Source organism: Heloderma suspectum, chromosome 1 (genome assembly GCF_057233095.1).
Source record: "Heloderma suspectum isolate Gila_16-S chromosome 1, 16-S_ref, whole genome shotgun sequence".
NCBI classification, from domain to species: Eukaryota; Metazoa; Chordata; class Lepidosauria; order Squamata; family Helodermatidae; genus Heloderma; species Heloderma suspectum.
The window spans coordinates 188,089,117-188,109,401 of NC_139458.1; the positions used below are offsets into that span (position 1 = coordinate 188,089,117).

The 20,285-nt window shown below is 43.8% G+C and overlaps 1 protein-coding gene across 2 annotated transcripts in view; it reads left to right on the forward strand.

The window, feature by feature from the left end:
- Window positions 1–11,354, forward strand: part of MAP3K20 (mitogen-activated protein kinase kinase kinase 20) — a 147,277-nt gene extending 135,923 nt beyond the window's left edge. For both annotated transcript variants that reach the window (XM_084812965.1, XM_084812976.1), the window contains exons 18-20: window positions 6,666–6,740; window positions 7,817–7,967; window positions 9,439–11,354. In XM_084812965.1, coding sequence (XP_084669091.1) covers window positions 6,666–6,740; window positions 7,817–7,967; window positions 9,439–10,118 — 906 coding nt within the window. In that variant the 3' untranslated portion in view covers window positions 10,119–11,354. The remainder of the gene's footprint in view (window positions 1–6,665; window positions 6,741–7,816; window positions 7,968–9,438) is intronic.
- Window positions 11,355–20,285: the final 8,931 nt, after the last annotated feature.

Below are 20,285 nucleotides of genomic sequence, written 5' to 3' on the forward strand. Positions count from 1 at the left end.
TTCCTGTTATAATGCAAACTATTTTGGGGTGGCCTAGTCTTGAGTGTGTGATAAAGACCCACTAGCTTTACAATAGACCTGCTCCTGGTGGAAATGTTGGGCTTCGCTACACGAGGCTTTAATGTGCGCTTATGACTCATGGTTTTTTATGGATCTGTTACACGATGCTGTCAACCTCCAGGGCCTTTTCTGTGCTTTCTAGCCATTGTAGTGACTTTATTCTTAATGGGGAAAATGCAGTAATATACTTTTGTCACACTTTGAAGCACTCCAATGGCTGGTGAATTTCCAGAATCCTGCTATTTTGCTGCTGTACCACAGCACCATCTAGTGGCTGTAAAATGAAATGTATAGAACTTGCAGAGAAAGAAAACCCTTGGAAAAACCACAGGTAAAGGAGCCAATCTTAATCCCATGAGGATTCCAGAAGCAGAAGCTCTGGTAAAGGTGCAGGATAAAAGCCTGGTGTAGAGAAGTCTGAAAATTGGAATCCTGGACCAGGATTTTAGCATAGCTGTGATTGGACAACGACCTATTTTCCTTCCAAAAAACCAAAAGGGAGGAGGAAGGACAGGTGTTCATATACTTTTGTAATTCATTTCGTGGTGGTGGTGGTGGTGGTGGTGTTTAGTTTTTCAACATCTAAAAGCACAACACACCTGCAGGTAATTCAATGAAGACAACTGAACACTATATTTTGGATGGGAGGGAGCCTGAAGGGCAATTTAAGTAGATTTACCTTTGCTAAAACCTGAAGGATATTTTACATAGTGGACTTTGGGCTGCAAACCCAGACTAGCCTCAGCTCCATTTCTGACCTGTAATATTAACAGTGCAGGGCTGTTGTAAGCCATTGTCTCTCAGCAACAGCCCCCATACCCCACAACCTACATTATAGAGATAATGACCCGTACTGGCATTGGCAGTGCATTTTTTAAAATGTTTAAAAACTCCCCCCCCATCGCCAAAAAACCCTCCCCAACACACGTTTTCCACATCAAATAAAAAGTGAGTTGGAAGGAATATTAGCTCTTGCCTTTGCTGCTACATTTAGTTTCTAGATGGACACACTGCTGCCCAATCACGGTGATGCTAAAACCTCCATTGTTTTCTATGGGGAGACCTCACTTCTACCTCAGGAGAGGAGAAAAAGCACCATCAAAAGGAACCATGATGTTGTGCTGCCAGACAATTGGATTGTCCAGCTACTCTTTTCTTATCTCCATGGGTTACCCTCTCTAGTACATGACATTATCCATGCCTTCCCTACTTCTAATTGGCTTGTCACAAAAAGCCTTGCCTCTTGCCCTCCGGAATGATATTGATTGGTCCACAGGACCAGGGGAGTGATGATCTTTTCCTCTTATGCTGACAGCTACATATTAAAGGGTAGGACCCAGTAAATTTAACAGAGTTTCTTGCCGATTCAGTTTTGAGTTTATGTGCCATGGAGCATACTCCTTGTTCTTGCTCTTTGGTTGCCATTATGTGCCTAGCATTCATGAGGGTTTGTTTTTTTTAACTGTACCAGGCTTCAGAACCCAGCTTTGGAAAGTGGTAAATTTTAACTTCTACACCAGCCTTTCCCAGCCTCCAGATGTGTGGGCTGCAACTCCCATAATTCCCAGCTGACATTGCCAGGCTGAGAATTATGGGTGTTGCAGTCTAACACATCTGGATGGCACCAGGTTGAGGAAGGCTGGCCTAGACCCCAAAAGCTACACAAGTATGGGTCTGGTCTCTTTTACCATTGTGGGGAAAAGAAGTCTGCTTCTTAGCCGTATTCTGAAATATCTTCTTTACTTTTATGGCTAAAAGAAATGGAAACATGATTTCCAGATGAGAAACCCGTTTTTTAAATTTACTACATCTCTGCATTAAACTTTCAGAGCTTGCACACACTCTGTATTCTATGGTACTGATGATATTTTGAGGACCTAAAAAAAAAAAAAGATTTTGAGGCACTCTCCAGATTCCTAAAAAAGTTAAGGTAGTGCTGACTAGTAACTACTTTCTCTGTGTTTTGAATGTTCTAAGAGAACTGGCTGCAGCCACTTGTGAAGGAGGTCGTTAAACATCCCTCCTTAGCTCTGGGTCTACCCAACAGAGACTTAGGGTGCAATCCTATGGGTATAGGCAGCCACCTCCAAACCGCCTATCTATTGCAGGACAGGCGGAACACAGAGGGGGTATTCTCCTCCACGCTCTGGCCGCCCTGCATTTGCGGCTTGACGGGCAATTTCTGCTGTCTAGCCGCAGGACTTTGGGGGGGAGGGGAGGCCAGATGACACATACGAAGCTTCGTACCAGCACTTCCACACTTCCTGCCCCTCCCTACCCTGGCGAACGCCCCCTTTTGCCCTGCTCTGCGCTGCTCTTCCGAGCCCGGAGCCCAGGGACAATTCGCGCCACCTACAAGGCGGCAGGGGAGTGGGTGGGGAGGGCGGACGTGCCAGTGGGGAGGCGGTTTTCCGGGAACTGACCTCAGAGCACGGGTTTAAAGGTAGATTCCCAAAAACTGAACAATCCTGTGGCCATCTAGCTGCTGTCCAGAGTGCATACACATATTGCATGCCTGCCGTACTTCCGAAGTTAGGGCTGAGTGGCACATGGCCCCATTGCTGCACGGCTACCACCAAATGACACTTGGTTGGCATCATGTTCCAAATACATTATGTGAATGTGGAGAAACCCAAGACCCAGCGCCTCTGATGGTGTGTCGATTACTGGCGGGGTCTTGTACTGTTGGTGATCTGCAGCAAGCTAATGACAAAGCTGTGGCGGTGGCTACATTTTGGCAGAGCAAAGTTTGATCTGGACACGAAATAAATCACGTTCCAGATCTGGATCCATTGGGGTGCACGAGCCTCCTGATAATTGAGCAGCCTCCTGCTGCCCCAACGAGCTGCCACTGTGTGCAGTGATGGCAGCAGCAGGATGGGACGGGAGCCGAGAGGGAAGTTCCATGGTGTTTCTTTCTCAGCTCCAGCCCTATCATGCTGCAGCCACCGTGAGCAACTGCGCCAGTCTCCACCAGGCATGGCAGAGGAAGGTGCAGTTGCTTGCGCGGCCGTGGCACCGGGGCGGCTGCCGTCCTCCCGAAGGAGAGCATATCTGTTCCAAATTTGCTGACCTTTCCTGTGATGCCAAGTGGCTGTCAGTAGTATGCTACCTAGCAGATATTTTTGAAAAGATACACATGCTTCATCTGTCCCTTCAAGGTAAAGGTGACGTTTTAACAATGAGTGAGAAAGTAACTGCTTTTCGAAAGAAATTCGTGCTATGGAGAGATCATTTTGAAAATGGATGTTTGGAAATGTTTCCATCGGTATGTAATTTTGTTGCCGAAAATGATGTGTGTCACCTATAAAAACTCTCATATCTGCACTCTTAAAAGCTTGGACACAGAATTTTCTAACCCGTTTAAAAATCTTCCAAATGAAGAGTTTTCGTGGGTTTTGAACCCATTTGTTAAAAATATACAAATGCAACACCTTCCAATTAGTTTGCAAGAACAACTGACTGACATCAGGGAAGATGGAAATTTACTAGCTGAATTTCAACAAAAACCTTTGCATAATTGGTAGATGGGATTGAGAAATGAGTATCATGATTTATTAAGCACAGCCAACAGTGCACTTCTTCCATTTGGATCTACGTATCTTTGTGAGGTGTCTTTTTCAGCTATGACAGCCATTAAAACCAAGTATCGAAATAAACTGAACTTAGAACCAGACCTTCAAATTGCTGTATCACAAGGTGTTAAAACAAGATTTTCAAAATAATGAAGCACGTTCAATCACATTGCTCTCACTAAAGGATATTATTAATGATAATATATATATTTTAGTGAGAGCAAAAAGGGTTTTAAACCATTAATAAATAAAATAAATTATTTTAGAAATACTGTTTAGTTCATTTTTATCTCATCCTGCTTTAGTTTCTATTTTTGTGTATGTTTTATAATGTACATAATATATTAGTACAGTAATACATGTATATCATTTATAAATAAATATACATATATTGGGGGTGCATGCTCAAATTTTTCATTACAGATAGGGGCGTGCAATCAAAAATGTTTGAAGACCACTGCTCTAGAACAGTGTGAGATGGGACACACGGGGGTTTGGTTGCAGAGAGACGGGGGAAATCAGGAGATTCTGGCGAGCCTGCTGTGTACAAGCGGAAGTGCCTTTCTACTGGTGTAAGACAACTCTGGAGCAAAGCTTATATATTGTTTAGATACTATTAATCATCACCGAATCTACAACAAGGAACATGTCACAAAGAACATTCAAGACTTGTCACAAGCAAGGCTTGCTGTGAGGCCTGTGCTTCAAAGGAGAGCTACAGTATCTGTCAGACTTCATGATCAATGCTGCAGCGAAAGTGCTCTGAGAGACTGGTCTAAACGTAAGGCACAGTGCACATACCAGGCTAAGCGGGTATGAACCTAGGCAGTGCCTAGGTGGGAAACTACCAGGGAGTATCATAGACAATATTGTGGGTTCATTGGAGGAAGGGATAAGATACAAGGGAAATGAACTAGGCCATTTCTTGCTATAAACACACCACTGCGTTACACATTCCTTGTGGCATATTTGGGGTGGCATGGCAGGGGGGGAGGTTCTGATGACTTAACAGCGGCAGTACTATTTGCAAACATTTTAGGGGACCCTGTACTTTTGCTGCCGCAGTTTAAATACAACTGGTGGTATATTACTTTTATTGATTTACAATTACTACTATAACCTACCTGTGTAAAGCTAAGCTGATAGGTGACCTTTGCACCTGCCCATACACTGAAAGGATCTACGGAGGGCCTGTTCCAGGCCAGTGGTGTGTCAGGGCAGGGCTTTGGAGCGAGTTCCAGGGCCTCACTTTGCAGAATGAGTAGGAGGGTCCCCAACTGCAGAAGGGCTGGCTTACCATAATATTTTGAAGTGAAGTAATGCATGTTACCATATTTAGAGAGAGCAAGGGGCACAAGAGCATTAAGTTCAGAGTCTAAAATTATCTAACTGCTACCTTTGGAAGTGGGCGAGCCAGATGAAAACTGTTTTAGTCTTCTAAGCTTTTAACTGCATTTAACTTCATCTGGCAGGTTTTACTGTTGCCAATGATGATTTTAAAGGCAAAATTGTGAATTGGTTTATTATATTTGCCTTGTTTTTAGCTTCTGTTTGAAAGCCAACTTGAAGGCCTTGTGTTAAAAGGAAGGATATAAATAAATGTTGAACACGCTCCCGCAAGTCATTGATATTGGCTAATATTGCATTCCTTTCTGAACACTCAGTTAGTTACTCCTCTTTTCCATAATAATATCTAAGCTCTACTCCTCTCCTCTCCTCTCCTCTCCTCTCCTCTCCTCTCCTCTCCTCTCCTCTCCTCTCCACCAAGCTTCTCTAAAATGTATGCAAATGTAGAGAGAGGTCTTCTCTGTCAGAACAAACATAGCGCTAAAAGAAAAGAGTCCTGTGGTTTGAGGAAGTGCTGTTTGCTCAGGGCAGTTGCTGTCAGTCTTGGAAAAAAACAACATTGTGACAAGAGTGCACATTCTGTTTGATAGACACTGAAACAGAACAACCTACACCATACCGTTCCACTTTGCCATGCTGTGAAATGTTTGCTTGCACTCCAGATATTCAGGTATAGTGCTGGAAATAGAGGAGCACACAAGATCAGGATAATGGTGGACTGCCCCATGTCACTTTGTGTCAGATGACTGTTTGTCCCATGACACAGCCTAACAAGCAGAATTGCCCTCATGGATTGTTTCCACAATCATAGAGGGGTTTTACTTTTATTTGAAATACAAGGTGATATGCCCAGTATTACAGGCAGGTATGAGACCATGAGCTGGATCCAGAGCTGCATGAGCAGAAGACCACTCAGACAATGGGGTTTTTCTGTGACTTCATTCACATTGTAGATCCCTGCAGCCCACAAAAAACCACTCCAGAGGATCAGAGGATGCTCTGGAACTGCACAGGATGTGGTGTGGGGGACTGCAGTGAGGAGAAGAATGTGAGAAAGCTGTCAACTTGTACAACCCTGGATCGAAGCCTATTCATTAGAGCTCATTTGTTTTGTGTTCTGCAATTGCAGCCGTGCAGATTTTTTTAAAGAGCATATGCCTATGGCTGCTATTTCTAATTGGCAGTGAATATACTCTACAAAGATGTTGGTTGCACAGAAAACAGTAAAGACATGGCCAAAATTATAACAGGTAAAAATGAGAAAACCTTAATTGAAAGAATGGTCTAGTAACATCTGGCATATAATGTTAATGAGTAATATTACGTTGTTTAAAGAAGTGTGAGCAGGAAGAAGTGTGAAAACAACTAAGTTATTAGAAAAATGCAATAAACCATTTATTGCATAGTGGAATCAAATTAAGGAATGCAGTCACCAAATGTATCAGCTCGACTTTATCATTATTCCATGTACTAGAATAATGGAATACCTAAAGTCAAAACAAATATTGTGGACTAGGTTTTGTGCTTTTGTATTTTATTTTTGTACGGGGGTGTGTGTTTCTGTATATTTATTTGTCCTTTTCACAGGGTAGAAATTGAGAGGTTCTCGGGTAATTAGTAAAATAGGCCAAAAAGAAAAGACAAATTATTAAAAACTGTAAATATTCTATCTCTTTCTTGCAGCCACCATTTGTGATGGAGAAATGGATTGTGGGAATAGAAAAAGATCAAAGCGTGGAATGTATAGTGACTTATGAGGTATGAGTCTCAGAAAAAAAAAAGCAGTCCACCCCTTCTGTCAGTATGGTTTCATAATGAGGAACTGGCCTTCCTTAACTTTGTTACCCACCATAGTAAAGGCCAAATGCTGTAATTAATTTTAAACTAACAACTTCTCATACAAATCTGAATGCTATCTTCAGAAACTATGCCCAGACCTCTAGCTGGGAAAGCTTGCTCCCTTAAGTTTAAAAAAAAGTTACTTTTTCTTTGAGTAAAGGTCGGTGTAGGTGGTGTTTGTTGAAGAGAATGTCTTTCTTACCTTTTCGATAAAATGCTAATTAGCAGAGCAGAGGAACAACAGGAGAAGGGAAAAGGGTGAGAAGGAAAACATAAAATAAGACCTAGAAGCAATTTAGCTATGTATAATAGGATGGAAATTAGCCTTTGTATGAGTAGGTTTTTGGATACTTACAGAAAAGTGTTTCATAAAGACCAATGGGATATTTCACACTGAGGCCAATAATTGAAATTTCAGCTCTGTCCTGTGGCATGGATTCAAGCAGTGAGAGAGCGATATAGGAAAATTCTGGACCTTGTTGGTCTCAGAAGTGAAGAACAGTAGCTTTCTGTTAACAGGAAGAATAACCATAGGGTCCTTTCAGACTGTAGCTCCTCGCAGGAATCAGAGCCTGACAGCAGGATTAAAGAGCTAGCAACTGTAGGCAAGCTACTGCAAGGGAACCCCAGCAACAATACCTCCTCAGTGCCTACCTCCACTAACAGAAGAGATTATTTACTTGAAGCACTACACGATCTCATAATTACTAAATGATTCTGTTAAAAGCCAACCATTAAAATATTGCCCTTGTTCAATACACTATTGGAGGGGGGGCCAGGTAGAAGAGAAAGTGTAATTTGCCACTGGACTGCACAACTCAAAAATCTTTTGAGGTCAGGTGGAGGAGGAGGGATATCAGACAAACCCAGCATGTAAATTTTTGGTACCGTCAATTTCACTATTGTATGTTCAGCGCCTGGATAAATGTTACCTGGCTGTTGTGGGATTTTCATTTACCCTTCTGAGTGACAGCTTACTTATGTCTCTTGAACAGAGTGATGTCAGAACCCCCAAATCCACCAAACATATCCAGCCAGTGCAATGGAGTCAAGGGAAACTTCAGGATGAGGTGAAGTCAATACAGCTCAAAATACAGACATCACTCCCAAACTCTGAAGGCAACCCACGGAGTAGATCCAATTCTAGTAAGTTGAAATGGGCAAAGTTTTGAGAAAGAACATTAGCAAATAATAATAGTAACAACAACAACAACCAGTTTAGAAATCTGCACACACTCCCATAAGTTCTTCTCAATAATTCAACAAAGGCCTTTGTTCCTTACAGAGAGGAGCATCTTACCTTCACACCTATGTTTAAAAGCTCTTCTGACTTTATCCATTGAATTGGCAGATTTCTATCTGCTCATACTTTTTAATTTCTGTGGAGCAGGTGGTATTCTGTCCTGTACAATAAGAACCACAGTTGATACATCTGTAAGACCTTGCAAAGATCTAATCTAATGGATACTAGTGGAAGATTGCAATGCTGTAAATAATTATGTGCTAGGTGTGTGTGAGTGTATGCAGATACTAATTGGCATATAGGATTTGCCCAGTTAAAGGGGTGGATAAAGAAGTGTTGCACTGTTATAACCGATAACTGCAAGTCGAATAGTCCAGCCTTCCCCAACCTGGTGCCTTCCAGATGTGTTGGACTACAGCTCTGATAATCCCCAACCACTTCAATACATCTGGAAGGCACCAGGTCGGGGAAAACTGGCATAGTCACAGAGGGAGTAGTCCTATGGGGATAGGTGACCATGTCTGAGCTCAGAGGCGACCGCCCATCCAATGCAGGGTGGGCGGAGCACAGAGGGGATCTTCTCCTCCATGCTCCGGCTGCTCTGCATTTGCAGCTAGGTGGCCAATTTCTGCTGTCTAGCTGCAGCGCTTTTGTGGGTGGGGCAACCGGCTGACACATAGGAAGCATCGTACCAGCCCTTCTGAGGTCCCCTCCCGCTTTCCTCCCATTCCATGCTCCTCTTATGAGCACAGAGCCAGGGATGATCTGTACCGCCTATGAGGCGGCAGGGGAGGGTGTGGGAAGGCGGTTTTCTGGGATCCGACCTCAGAGCGTAGGCTCCGAGGTTGGTTCCCAAAAACCGAATAATCCTATGGCCATCCAGCCGCTATCTAGCGGCCATAGGATTGCACCCTAAAATAATCTTTGAACCACGCAGCTCAGATTTTGAAATATGGAATCTAGACTCCCTGCCAAAGAAGGCTTTTCAGAGAAAGGCCCAAGAGCGCAAAGGACTGGATGCACCTGATCTCGGAAGCTAAGCAGGGGCAGCCCTGGTTAGTACTTGGATGGGAGACCGCCTGGGAATCATGCTTCCTGCGTTGAGCAGGGGGTCGGACTTGATGGTCTTGTAGCTTCCAACCCTATGATTCTATGATTTCATAAATGTATTTGAATTACTGGATAACTGCAGTCTCCTTGGGAGGGAAAGCATAACTGCTCTCCAAGCAAACTGGTAGTCCCAGCATCTGCATTTGAGCAGAAGGAAAAACATCAGATCTCTTGCGGCACCCACAGCCCTTACTTCTGGTGTTTCCTTAGAAGGAAAGCTTTACCTGGAATTCAAAACCGCTGCCGCCCTTTGTTTTGCTTCAGGTGTCGACTGTCAGTGGATGAACACCCTGAAAATGCGTCATGTGGCAAGCAGCCCTTCTCTCCAACATTCCCGCCCCCACAGTCCCACCAGCTGGACGCATTTTTTACCGTACCTTCAGAACACCTACGCCGCTGCTGTGAGACGGTCCCCAGCCCCTGTAAACTATCTGATTACCCCTTTGAATCAGTCAAGAAGCTCCTCTCCAACGACGTACTTATCGTCTTTGCATTTGAATTCCAAGGGAAGCAGCACCTCCAGTGGAGCTTCTGACAGCACTTCAGAAGGAGACAGGTCCAAAGTGAAAAGCAGACACATCAGTTCCTCCCGCAGCGTGTCCGTGGCTGGCAGGCGTTTTCCAAGAAGCCCAGCAGGTGGTCAGGCAGCAGCTAGAAACACTGAGAGGTTTCACAGGACTTCCCAGTCAACATGCAGTCAAAATCAACACCTGTCAAGGGCACATGAGAGAAAGCATGCACATTACCTGCAGCAGCCCAAGTCAATACCGGGGATGCCCTTGAAAACTGAAAGTAAACCCAAAACAGAGGAGGAAGAAAGCAAAGTTAGCGAAGGTGGATGGATAAAAGTCAGTCATTCAAAGAAAACTCACCGGCATAGTGTTGACAAGCGAAGTAAAGAGAAGTCAACAAGAACTGGAACACTCCAGAAATTATCCCACTGATGCTTTTTGAAAAATAGGTTTTATTTTGTATTGAACCGAACATTTAGTTTCCACAGAGAAAAATTAAAACACATTTTTTTGTTCTTAAGATATTTGACGCTGAATGTGGGAATGGATGACCTGTGATGGGAATCTTCTTGAAGGAGCTACTTAACATAAATACACTACCTCTCATGGAGACTATACCACAAGTCTACAAGCAGTGGAGTGCAGGGGCTTCCAGCATTGCAGCCTTAGTTTCTGGCGAATAAGATGGCCTTGTTTTCATTCTGAATTTCAACACACCACAGGCTCTTTTTCCTTATTTTGTCTGGTTCTAGGCAGGGCTGTCGTTCAGCGGGATGGGAGTGGTCATGGCTCAGTGGCGGAGCCCCTGCTTTGCATGCAGAAGGTCCCAGGTTCGATCCCCGGCATCTGGGTAGGGCTAGGAAATGACTCTTGCCTGCGACTCTTGCCTGAAACCCTGGGGAGCTGCTGCTGCCAGTCAGTGGCAACAATACTGGGCTAGAAGGACCAATGCTCTGACTCAGTATAAGGCAGATTCCTATGTTCCTAGTTCCATGAACATTAAATAAGAAATCACTGCGCATAATGTAGTTTCAGATAATCTGATCCAGAACTGACATGTCCATAAAAAGCAACTGCCTTCCATTTTAAACCTGCATGTGATGTCTAAAAAACGTAACTGGAAAGGTTATCCTTTCTTCCTATGTAGCTCTTGTATCCTGTCTTTCTGAGTTCCCTTCTATCTGACCTATTACACACACACACACACACACAGCCCCCACCTCTAGGCTGATAATGTGTAATGTTAATCCCCCATTTAAAGATACAGCTGCAGATATTTCCATTAGAATTATTCTTATGATCATTCTTGTGATCAGTATCATAATTTTCCAGAGAACAAAGAAAATAATGAGAACAGCCTTGATAGCTTCTAATGTTTTTGTAAGACTATTTATTAACGTATGACACACATTCTATTCATTGTATTTTAAGTGCACTCAATCGATTTTGTCTTCAGATAATAAAGATATTATTGCTTATTAGTATGTGTTGCTATTCCATTAAAATGCTTTTGAGGTGGGATTCTTAGGAGCTCCTAAGATGGCAATTCTGACCATAATTACTGGAACATAAGTTCCATTACACTTAGTAGGACTTTCATTGAAACGAACATACTTAGGATTGGACAGTGTTTCTTGTTAGCCTGTTTCTCCAATTGCAATGACCCACATTCTTAAAAAAAAACAAAATAAAACCCACCACAAAAACCTACTTACCCTGTTTGTCCCTTATGAAAAGGAATAGTAATGGCTTGAGAGTTTGTTTTCTTTTTTTAAATTTTGATGTTTGGAGGGGTAGGAACTATTAACTTTTATATTGCACATTTTCTGTCCCCTCTTCACATGCAAAAATTTAAGAATACCCCCCCCAAATCCCAGCCAGGGAGACCAGGTGTCCTACTTTACAGAGGACAGTCCTCTTTACAGAGTTGTCCTCTATTTGAAAGGCTGTTCAGTCCAAGTTTGGTTTAAAGATAAAGAACCATAATAAGGTTCTTTATCTCAATGGAGATATCATAGGGAGATTAGGGAGTCTTGAATGGAGATATCATAGGGAGATTAGGGGGTCTTGAAGTAGCTCATCAACAGTTATCACCTGGACAATATTTTGCGCAGACGCACAGGTTACCTGGCCACAGACGTCCCCACTATGGTGAGATATGGTGTTTTTCTATATAAACTATAGGAATTATTTCTAAATGTGCATCTATAAATATAAATTCGTATATGCTATTTTTCTGCAACCCTGGGCCATTGGACAAGGGGCCCCACCTGCCTATTCCATTACGCAAATGGGACCCAGTACTTGTGCAAGGGAGATTTAATGCTTCCTATAGCAAACCCACTCCACTGATGTGTCCCGTTCCAGAAACGAGTGTTACCTCTAGGGATGTTCTGGAAGACTGAGGGGGGGGGGGTGGAGTCCTGCGGACTCCCCCAACTCGGCCGCATGGACCCCGCTCACTGAGCTTACTGGCCCGGTTGCTGAGCGCCACGGAGTCCGCAAGCACCTGGCAGTCTGCCATCCCCTCGCCGAGCTGCCATTTTGCGTAAAAATGGCGGCTCGTTTTTTTCCATAAAAGTAATGTTGTGTAAATTGCAGCCGTAAAGGGGCCATTTAGGCAACATTACAGGCATAAATGGTCTATTTATGCCTGTAATGTTGCCTAAATGGCCCCTTATCGGCCACCATTGACGCAACATTACTTTTATGGAAAAACCAAAGCTGCCATTTTTATGCAAAATGGCAGCTCACTAAGGGGGTGGGCACTCACCAGGCCAGCTAGTGGCTTGCTCAGCAGGCAGGGGTGGGTGGCAGCAGTGGTTCGGCAAGCACCCAGCGAGGACAGACTGAGGTAAGTCCGTCCATCCCTAGTTACCACTTCTTTCTGGTTGCTCCTGATAGCACTACATCTCCATTGGACAAGTGGTGTGTCTCACTTGGAGAACAGAATTGATGAGGGCACAACAGAATTGGTGGCAGATCAGCACCCCATTGGATACTGCCCCTTGTGCCCTCTTTTTGGTGAGGTGCAACTGGCCAGCCTAGCAGTAAGATGAGGTGTGACACTTTCTCTCAGTCAAAGAGCCATTCCTCCTTTGATTCACCCAGGGCTCTCCCCTATTCCTGGGAAGCAGGGATGACTCCTAGTGGTAGTGAGGGATAGGAGGCTCTTCCTGTTATCCTCCACTGTTCAGTCACAATGGCCCAGTTCACACATCATGAGAAACAACTGTGGGTGAATTTCCCCATGGGATGTCTCACTGCGGCAGTGGCCGCCATTTTGAATATTTGGGACATACTGTAGCTTGTTACAGGCAAACCCAGCAAGAGTGGCTTGTTGGAGTGGATGACAACCTACCCACAACCCCAAATCAGGCCATGGGTTCTGGGTGTCAACCACCTCAACAACCCGCCTGTGCTGGATTTGCATGTAACAAGAAGCTGCAGCGTGCCCCCGCCATTCCCTGAATATTCAAAATGGTGGCAGCCACCATGATAAGACGCCCCATGGGGGAATTCATCCACAGTGGTTTCTTTTTACATGCGAATCAGGTCAGTATATTACGATCCTATATATAGCGTGGCTTACATCCTTGTTCACCTAATGATGGTCTTTCTTCTCCACCTCTTTGCTTCCCCAACCAAGCTCATTTTGTCTGTAGTTTCCCGTGCTAGGAAAGCACAGAAAGGCAGGTGTTTGTTTTGTTTATTTATTTAAAGCATCTTTAACCTACTCTTCAGCTGAAAAGGCTCCCGGAGTGGCTTACAGATCAAAAGAGTGTTGGTTGAGCCAGCACTTTAAGCCAGTCCAGCCTAATTTCCATTCTGTGGTGTCTCTCCAGTTTGACTCTCTCCTTGTCCTCTCCTTCTCTCTTGAGGTAAGCTTACTCTTGACTCTAGCCCAGCCGGCTTTGGCTTCAGTGCTTCTTCCTACAGGTGTCCTGTTCCCGGGAACATGGACCCATTCTCCTGGCCTCCGCCTCATCTTCTTTCCTGCCCATATCTGCTGGCTTTCACTCTCTTACTCTCCTCTCCCATTTCCTTTTGTACTTTCCAGTCATTGACCTCCACTCTTTTGCAACCTACGTGCTCTCCTGAGGCCACACTCCTATGATATCAGTGGGCTCAAGCCCTTCCCATAGCTGTCTCCTATCACCTTTTCCCATTTTGCCCAAGTCCAGGCCCTAGCCTTTGATCCCTGCTTTGCCATGGACATTATATGTTATATATATTATATGTTCCAAAGATGGCTTAACATCATTGGATTAAAGGGGAGGGGGGAGGATAATTACGGATGTTTTGAATATGACTGAAGTTGCCTGAGAATTTTTGTAGAAGCGGCCATTCTGCAAATTGATCATCTTGCTGTAGCTGATTATCAAGATGTCTAAATGGATTCCTTTGCTGTTTTGCAAGCAAATTAATTCTGTGCCTAATTTTATTCTACACTATACTGTGTGTCCATATCTTCTCTGTTAAAGCATTCATTAGCATTTAAAGGGGAAGCTGATGGTATTGATCACTTATTAAAACTGAACAATCATACAGCACTGATTGGCTAGAAATCATCATCCTTTGCTGGAATCATTGTTAAAATAACAGAACTGAGCAAAAGAAAAAGAAATATTTAAGGATGAGGGAAACGGGGGTGGATAATAAAATGGAAAACAACTATATTTTAAATTAAACAATAATTTTGGAATAGGTTTTAATAAAAACCCTATTAGGAACATTTCTTGATTCATGGACTCACATTAACTATCTCAAATTTCAGAGGGGATTTCAGAAAGCACAGCTTGCCATGCTTGCAAGGATTATAAATTCTATTTATTTTTATTTACTGTTCTCTTAAACCATCCAATATCTGAAGTTCTCTGGAAAATACAGACATCAAAACTGAAACTAAAATCAGCAAAGAATTAAACCAGCAGCAACAAATAAAACCATCACAACACATAAAACCACGTTAAAACCAGCAGCAGAATGAAATACTAACAGCACCAAAAACTGGTCTTAAAATACCCAGGAGGATAACAAAGCCTTCACCTGTCACAAGAAAGACCATAATGTAGATGTCAGACGAGCCTCTCTGTGGAGAGTGTTCCACAAACACGGCGCCACCACTGAAAAGGTCCTGTAGCCACCCACCTCACCTCTTTTGGCAGGGGCACCTCGGGAAGGGCCTCAAACAATGTCTAGGTGGGTAAATATGGGAGAAGGCATTCCTTCAGGTAACCTGGTCCCAAGCTATTTAGGGCTTTAAAGGTTAAGACCAGCACTTTTAATTGTGCCCAGAAACAGACTGGCAACCATTGCAGATGAAGAAGTATTGACATAATATGATATTGGCCAGTCCCAGCTAGAAGTTTAACCACCCTGTTTTGGACTAACAAAAGTTTTGGGACCATTTTCAAAGGCAGCCTGACGTATAACATATATACAATAATCCAAATGGGAGGTTAGAAAAGCTGCAGTTGATAAATTCCCCCTTTTGTATAACTATTTTAAAGTACAGGAGCTCAGTCCTCTGTCTGTGGTCACCTGCAAGCTACGCAGGCATGACTTAGTGCTCACTGATGTGGAAAGCCTGTGTCTGGGTTCAGGCTGCAGCTTACATGACAATGTTCTTCCAGCACGAAAAACGTCCCTGCATATCAAAAATTAGCTAGGCTAGAATCCTTCCACCCCAGCATGGAGGGAATTATTTTCAATGGCACAACATTCAATTATGTGAGGCCCCCACATCCACAATCTGATGTGGTACAGCCCAGACACAGGTTTATAATCTCAGTCACAGCTGAACTACATGGCCTGTACACATGTACACAGCAAATAGCAGCTTTGGAGGGGACTTTCACTGTAAAAACAGCAGGAGTGGAAAGGAATAACCATCCCCTACCCCAGTGCTGCAATCCTGATCCAGATCTAGTCTGCACTAGGCTGCTAGTTGCCAACGTTTAAAGACAAGAAATCACGGACCTCTGCTGTTTCATCTAGTTTGTCCCTAAACGCCTCTGTACAACATGTAAGAACCAGTTTTACTGTGTGTGGCTCATCCCTTCTGACCAAAGCACCTGCCTCTTTAACTGCCAATTGCTTTTGTCATTAAAATATAGTCAGATTTGCTTCATCTGACACTTGAAATGTAGCCACTTTTGTAATGCCTTGATCCAGCTTTTTAGACAGCAACAGCTTTGTGCCACCCGAGGGAGTTGACAGAGGAGAGATACGCTCCTCTGTCAAGTCCCTCAAATGCACTCACACATCACGGGATGAGAAAGGATCACTGTTGTTCACAACTTCCTGCTGCCTTTGCTTCTAACCTGTTCTTCACAGACTACTAGGGACAAAAAACACTGCCTAGACTGTGACCTGCTCTGGAAGAACGATGAACAATGTTACACTGCAAAGACTCTATGTTGCCATGCCATTGTTTTCCAGGTTTAATTGGACTGGGTGGGAGAATGTTTTGTAGAACTCATTTAATTAGTGAACATGCACAAACATATGTGATATTCTGTTGCTGCTTTCACTCAAGAATCTAAATCCAGAAGAAGTGGCAGAAAGAACAATGCTAGTTTTTTGTTAGGCTCCTAACTGCTTTATGCTGTACCACCATGTTGCAAAAATGACTCGTTTCCAATAAGTCTGTAGACTGGGGTAATGAGAAGCAAAATCTTGACCCTGGCTAACAGACTTACAGGCAGAGGCTGAAATATGATTTAACTCTGATGTACCATTAAACATAACAGCATTCAGTAACAAAACGTTACAGAATTAAACTACAGTCCAAACACAAACTGCTGTTGTCTCATTTAGTCTCAGATGAAATGTTTTAAGAATGACTGATACCTATAAACTATCATCATTTCGAACTAGATGTAGTGGTGTGTGTTCTTTAAAGAAAAGTTATCTTTAGATTTTACATGCTTTCCCTTCAGTCGAATGTTATTAGCCTAAAATGATAGCTTCCCCCACCCTCTCTGAACTGGTACTTTATAGCTGTGTTGGATTGATTCAGAGTACTGTGTCAGTCACTCCCCACACCCAAAAAAAGGAAGTTGCTGCTTTAATTTGATCTCCTTGTGACCCATTCCCAGTGCCTATGTCTAGTCCAACTGGCCACATTTGACAATCACTGAGTGCAATGTAAGTAGGTATCCTACATGGGCAGACATCAAAACCGTCATTTACTGACCATTATCCAGCAACTTGCTGAGCTGATTTAATGAGGTGAAGTTGCTCAAACATACTTTGTTCTTCCCTTTCCTCCTGTGAGAAATCACTCAAAACAATGACCTCTGTATGTTGCTCTACTTAGAACAATTCTCCTTTCTAACTCCATTGATGCTGCAGAGAATGAAACCACAGCCTTCCAACACCAATGTGCTCTATAAATTCACTCCCAAGAATATTGAGTCTGTGCTTCAAAAGATAGGCATTTAATTATTTTTTTAAAACTCCCACTTGTGATGAACTTTGCCCTAATTATTTCGATATTTCTATTAGATAAGCAAATATACACTTCCTTTTGTAACTGAGAACAGGGGTGGGGAGAATACGAGAGTCTTTAGCCATTTTGCATGAGTCTCTCTGGAAATCTGAATAAGTTCTGTACATTTGTGGTGTGTGTACACACCATATCTTTCCCCTTTCGGATGAAGTGCCAAAAGTGAACAGTTCAAATCAATTTGTTGTGAGACACTGTTATGTAGGACTCATTTAGGACAATAAAACCAGTAAAGATTATTTTATCAAAGTTTTCTCATATCCAACTAACAATATTTCAGAACTGATGTGTACGCCATCACTAGTTCAAACAGACTGAAAGGCATAGTATATTTATTTGCCAATATTTATTAATCTCTTAAATTAGAAAAAGATTTCTAAGCAATATACAAATAATAGAGTATGTATGACACCATAATAAAATACTGCATAAATCTTAGAAGGGACAATAGCATGACAACAAGGTAGACAGAATCACCTTTCTGGGAAAGCTTGCTGGAACAAGTTTTCAGTAGGTGGCAAAAACCCAGAAGAATCGGTGCCTGTCTAATTTGTAGTGGTAGGGAGTTCCAAAGTGAGCATTGTGATATTAACAGCACTATTCCGATCCATTATGGACCAGACTTCTGAAATCTTCGGCACCACCAGGAAGGTACTCACCACTCCTGATGAGTGCAGCCTCTGAACAGGCAGGCAGGGGGTCAGGTCCTCTCTTAAGTATTCCGGTCCTGAGTTGCTTAGGGCTTTATACACAAGTACTAAAATCTTAAAACTAACCTGGTAGCATATAGGCAGCCAGTGCAGTTCCCTCAGCATAAGGCTAATATGTCAGCATTCAGCTGCCCAGGTACCAACCTGGCTGTGGCATTCTGCACCAACTACAGCTTCCAGACCAAACTTAAGGACACCCTCACATAAAGCACATTGCAGTGATGCAATTTTGAGGTTCGATTGGATTTTATGTTTGTATGCCATTTTTCTACAGAGTGCATGGGGCGCAGTGACCAGGCTATCCCTGTCTGTAGACTGAGTTTCTGATAACTGGGGGTACTTCAGAGGACTCCTAGCACTACGAGTCAGAAGGCATTATGCTACAGTTCTGGTTTTTTTTTTTCTTTAATGGATTTCCTGTGGTAAGGAAAAAGACAGAAGCAGTGGTGGGAAAACATGGCAGGGCTATGGGTGGAAGTTAATGACATCTAGACCACCACATAATTCCGTGAATGAGGCAGGCTAATAGCACAATTAAAGCCTAGTGTGGAAGTACCTTGGGTGTGTTGTTTGATGCAGCATTTCAAGAAATTATGGAGGGAGCAATCCTATGGCCGCTAGATAGCGGCTAGATGGCCATAGGATATGCTGTTTTCTGGGAACCAACCTCGAAGCCCACGTTCTGAGGTCAGTTCCCGGAAAACCGACCTCCTCCCACGTCCACACTGCCTCCAAGGCAGAGCGGAGAAGCCCTGTCCTCTGCACATGGAAGAGGAGCATGGAGTGGCTGAAAAAGGGCAGGGCTTGGAGTGTTCTGGGGCAGGGAGGGCGGATCTGCCTGTACAACACATCCTATGTGTTGTACATCAGCCTCCTCTCCTGCTCGCCCCGCCGCCCGGTGGCTAGACAGCTGAAAACGGCTGTCTAGCAGAAAAAGCAGGGTAGGAGTGGCACGGAGGGAACGATCCCGCTGTGCCTCTCCTGCCTTGCTTTGGATAGGCGGTCGCCTCTGAGTTCAGAGGTGGCCGCCTATCTAGATAGGATCACACCCTTAAGGACAAAGAGGTAGTACACATCTTGCGTAACCAGGGGTTAACTATAGTTTAGGATACCATGTCCATAAAAGCACAGAAGCATGCTCTGTAGCCCAAGAGAAGAACAGGTATGGGTTATTAAAATAACCAGCAACACTCCCCTTTTGCTTTGTTTGGCTATGAGTCCTTTTAGAGTAGGCTTGTCACTTCTCTCAGAGGGAGAAGAGAGTGGCCATTACACATCTTCAAGTGTTAATTTGTTCAACTGCATGCATGTTTTGAAACGACTGATCGAGGCTGAGCTACGGACCTTTACAAAGAAACAACTAGCCGCGTTGTCAATTTTTTAAAAGTTTGACTTTAAACATGTGGAAAGGTGGTTATTCCATTTTGTAACTTTTAAAATGTTCTTTTTAAGGCTTTGGCATCCACATGTGTATATACAACCAAGAGGGGCAGAATATTTTAAAATTAAACCTGAAAAAACAAGCCTTGATAAAAAATAAATAACCTGCCTTTTAAACAAGTCTAAAGAATAACATTTTCAACAATGGTTTGTGACTAAGGCTGCAATCCTATGGCCGCTAGTCAGCAGCTAGACAGCCATGGGATACGTCGGTTTCCGGGAACCAACCTCGGAGCCTGCGCTCTGAGGTTGGTTCCCGGAAAACTGACCTACCCCCCTCCCGCACTGCCTTGCAGGCAGCTCGGAACAGCCCTGCGCTCGGAAGAGGAGCGCGGAGCGGCAAAAACAGGGTGTTCCTGGGGGCATTCCAGGGCAGGGAAGGCGGAAATGCCGGTACAACACATCTATCGTGTCATCCGGCAGCCACTTCCCCCATTCCGCCTTCCTGCGACTAGACAGCCAAAATCGGCTGTCTAGCCACAAATGCATGGTGGCTGAAGTGCAGAGGGGACGATCCCCTCTGAGCTTCTCCTGCCCTGCAGTGGATGGGCGGTTGCCTCTGAGTTTGGAGGTGGCCGCCTATCCCCGTAGGATTGCGCCTTTAATGTATTTGCTATCTGTGAAGCTGATCAGACAATAGAATCCTAGAATAGTAGGGTTGGGAGGGGCCTACAAGACCATCCAGTCCAACCCCCTGCTCAGTGCAGGACTCCAAGTCAAAGCATCCCTGGCAGAGGGACAGAGGGTATCTTGATCTACTGAAACACCGTTCTAATATTTAAAATGCCTTATATCCCTTTGAAGTTAACAGAGCCAATGTAATAGGTTCATCACACTCCCCCCACCCCCCAGCCCATTCCATGAAAGAGTATTGCTCCAGCCTCAGGTGCTAACAAGCAGAGATAGTAGCCAGGTGGTGGGTATCTGCATCAGTGG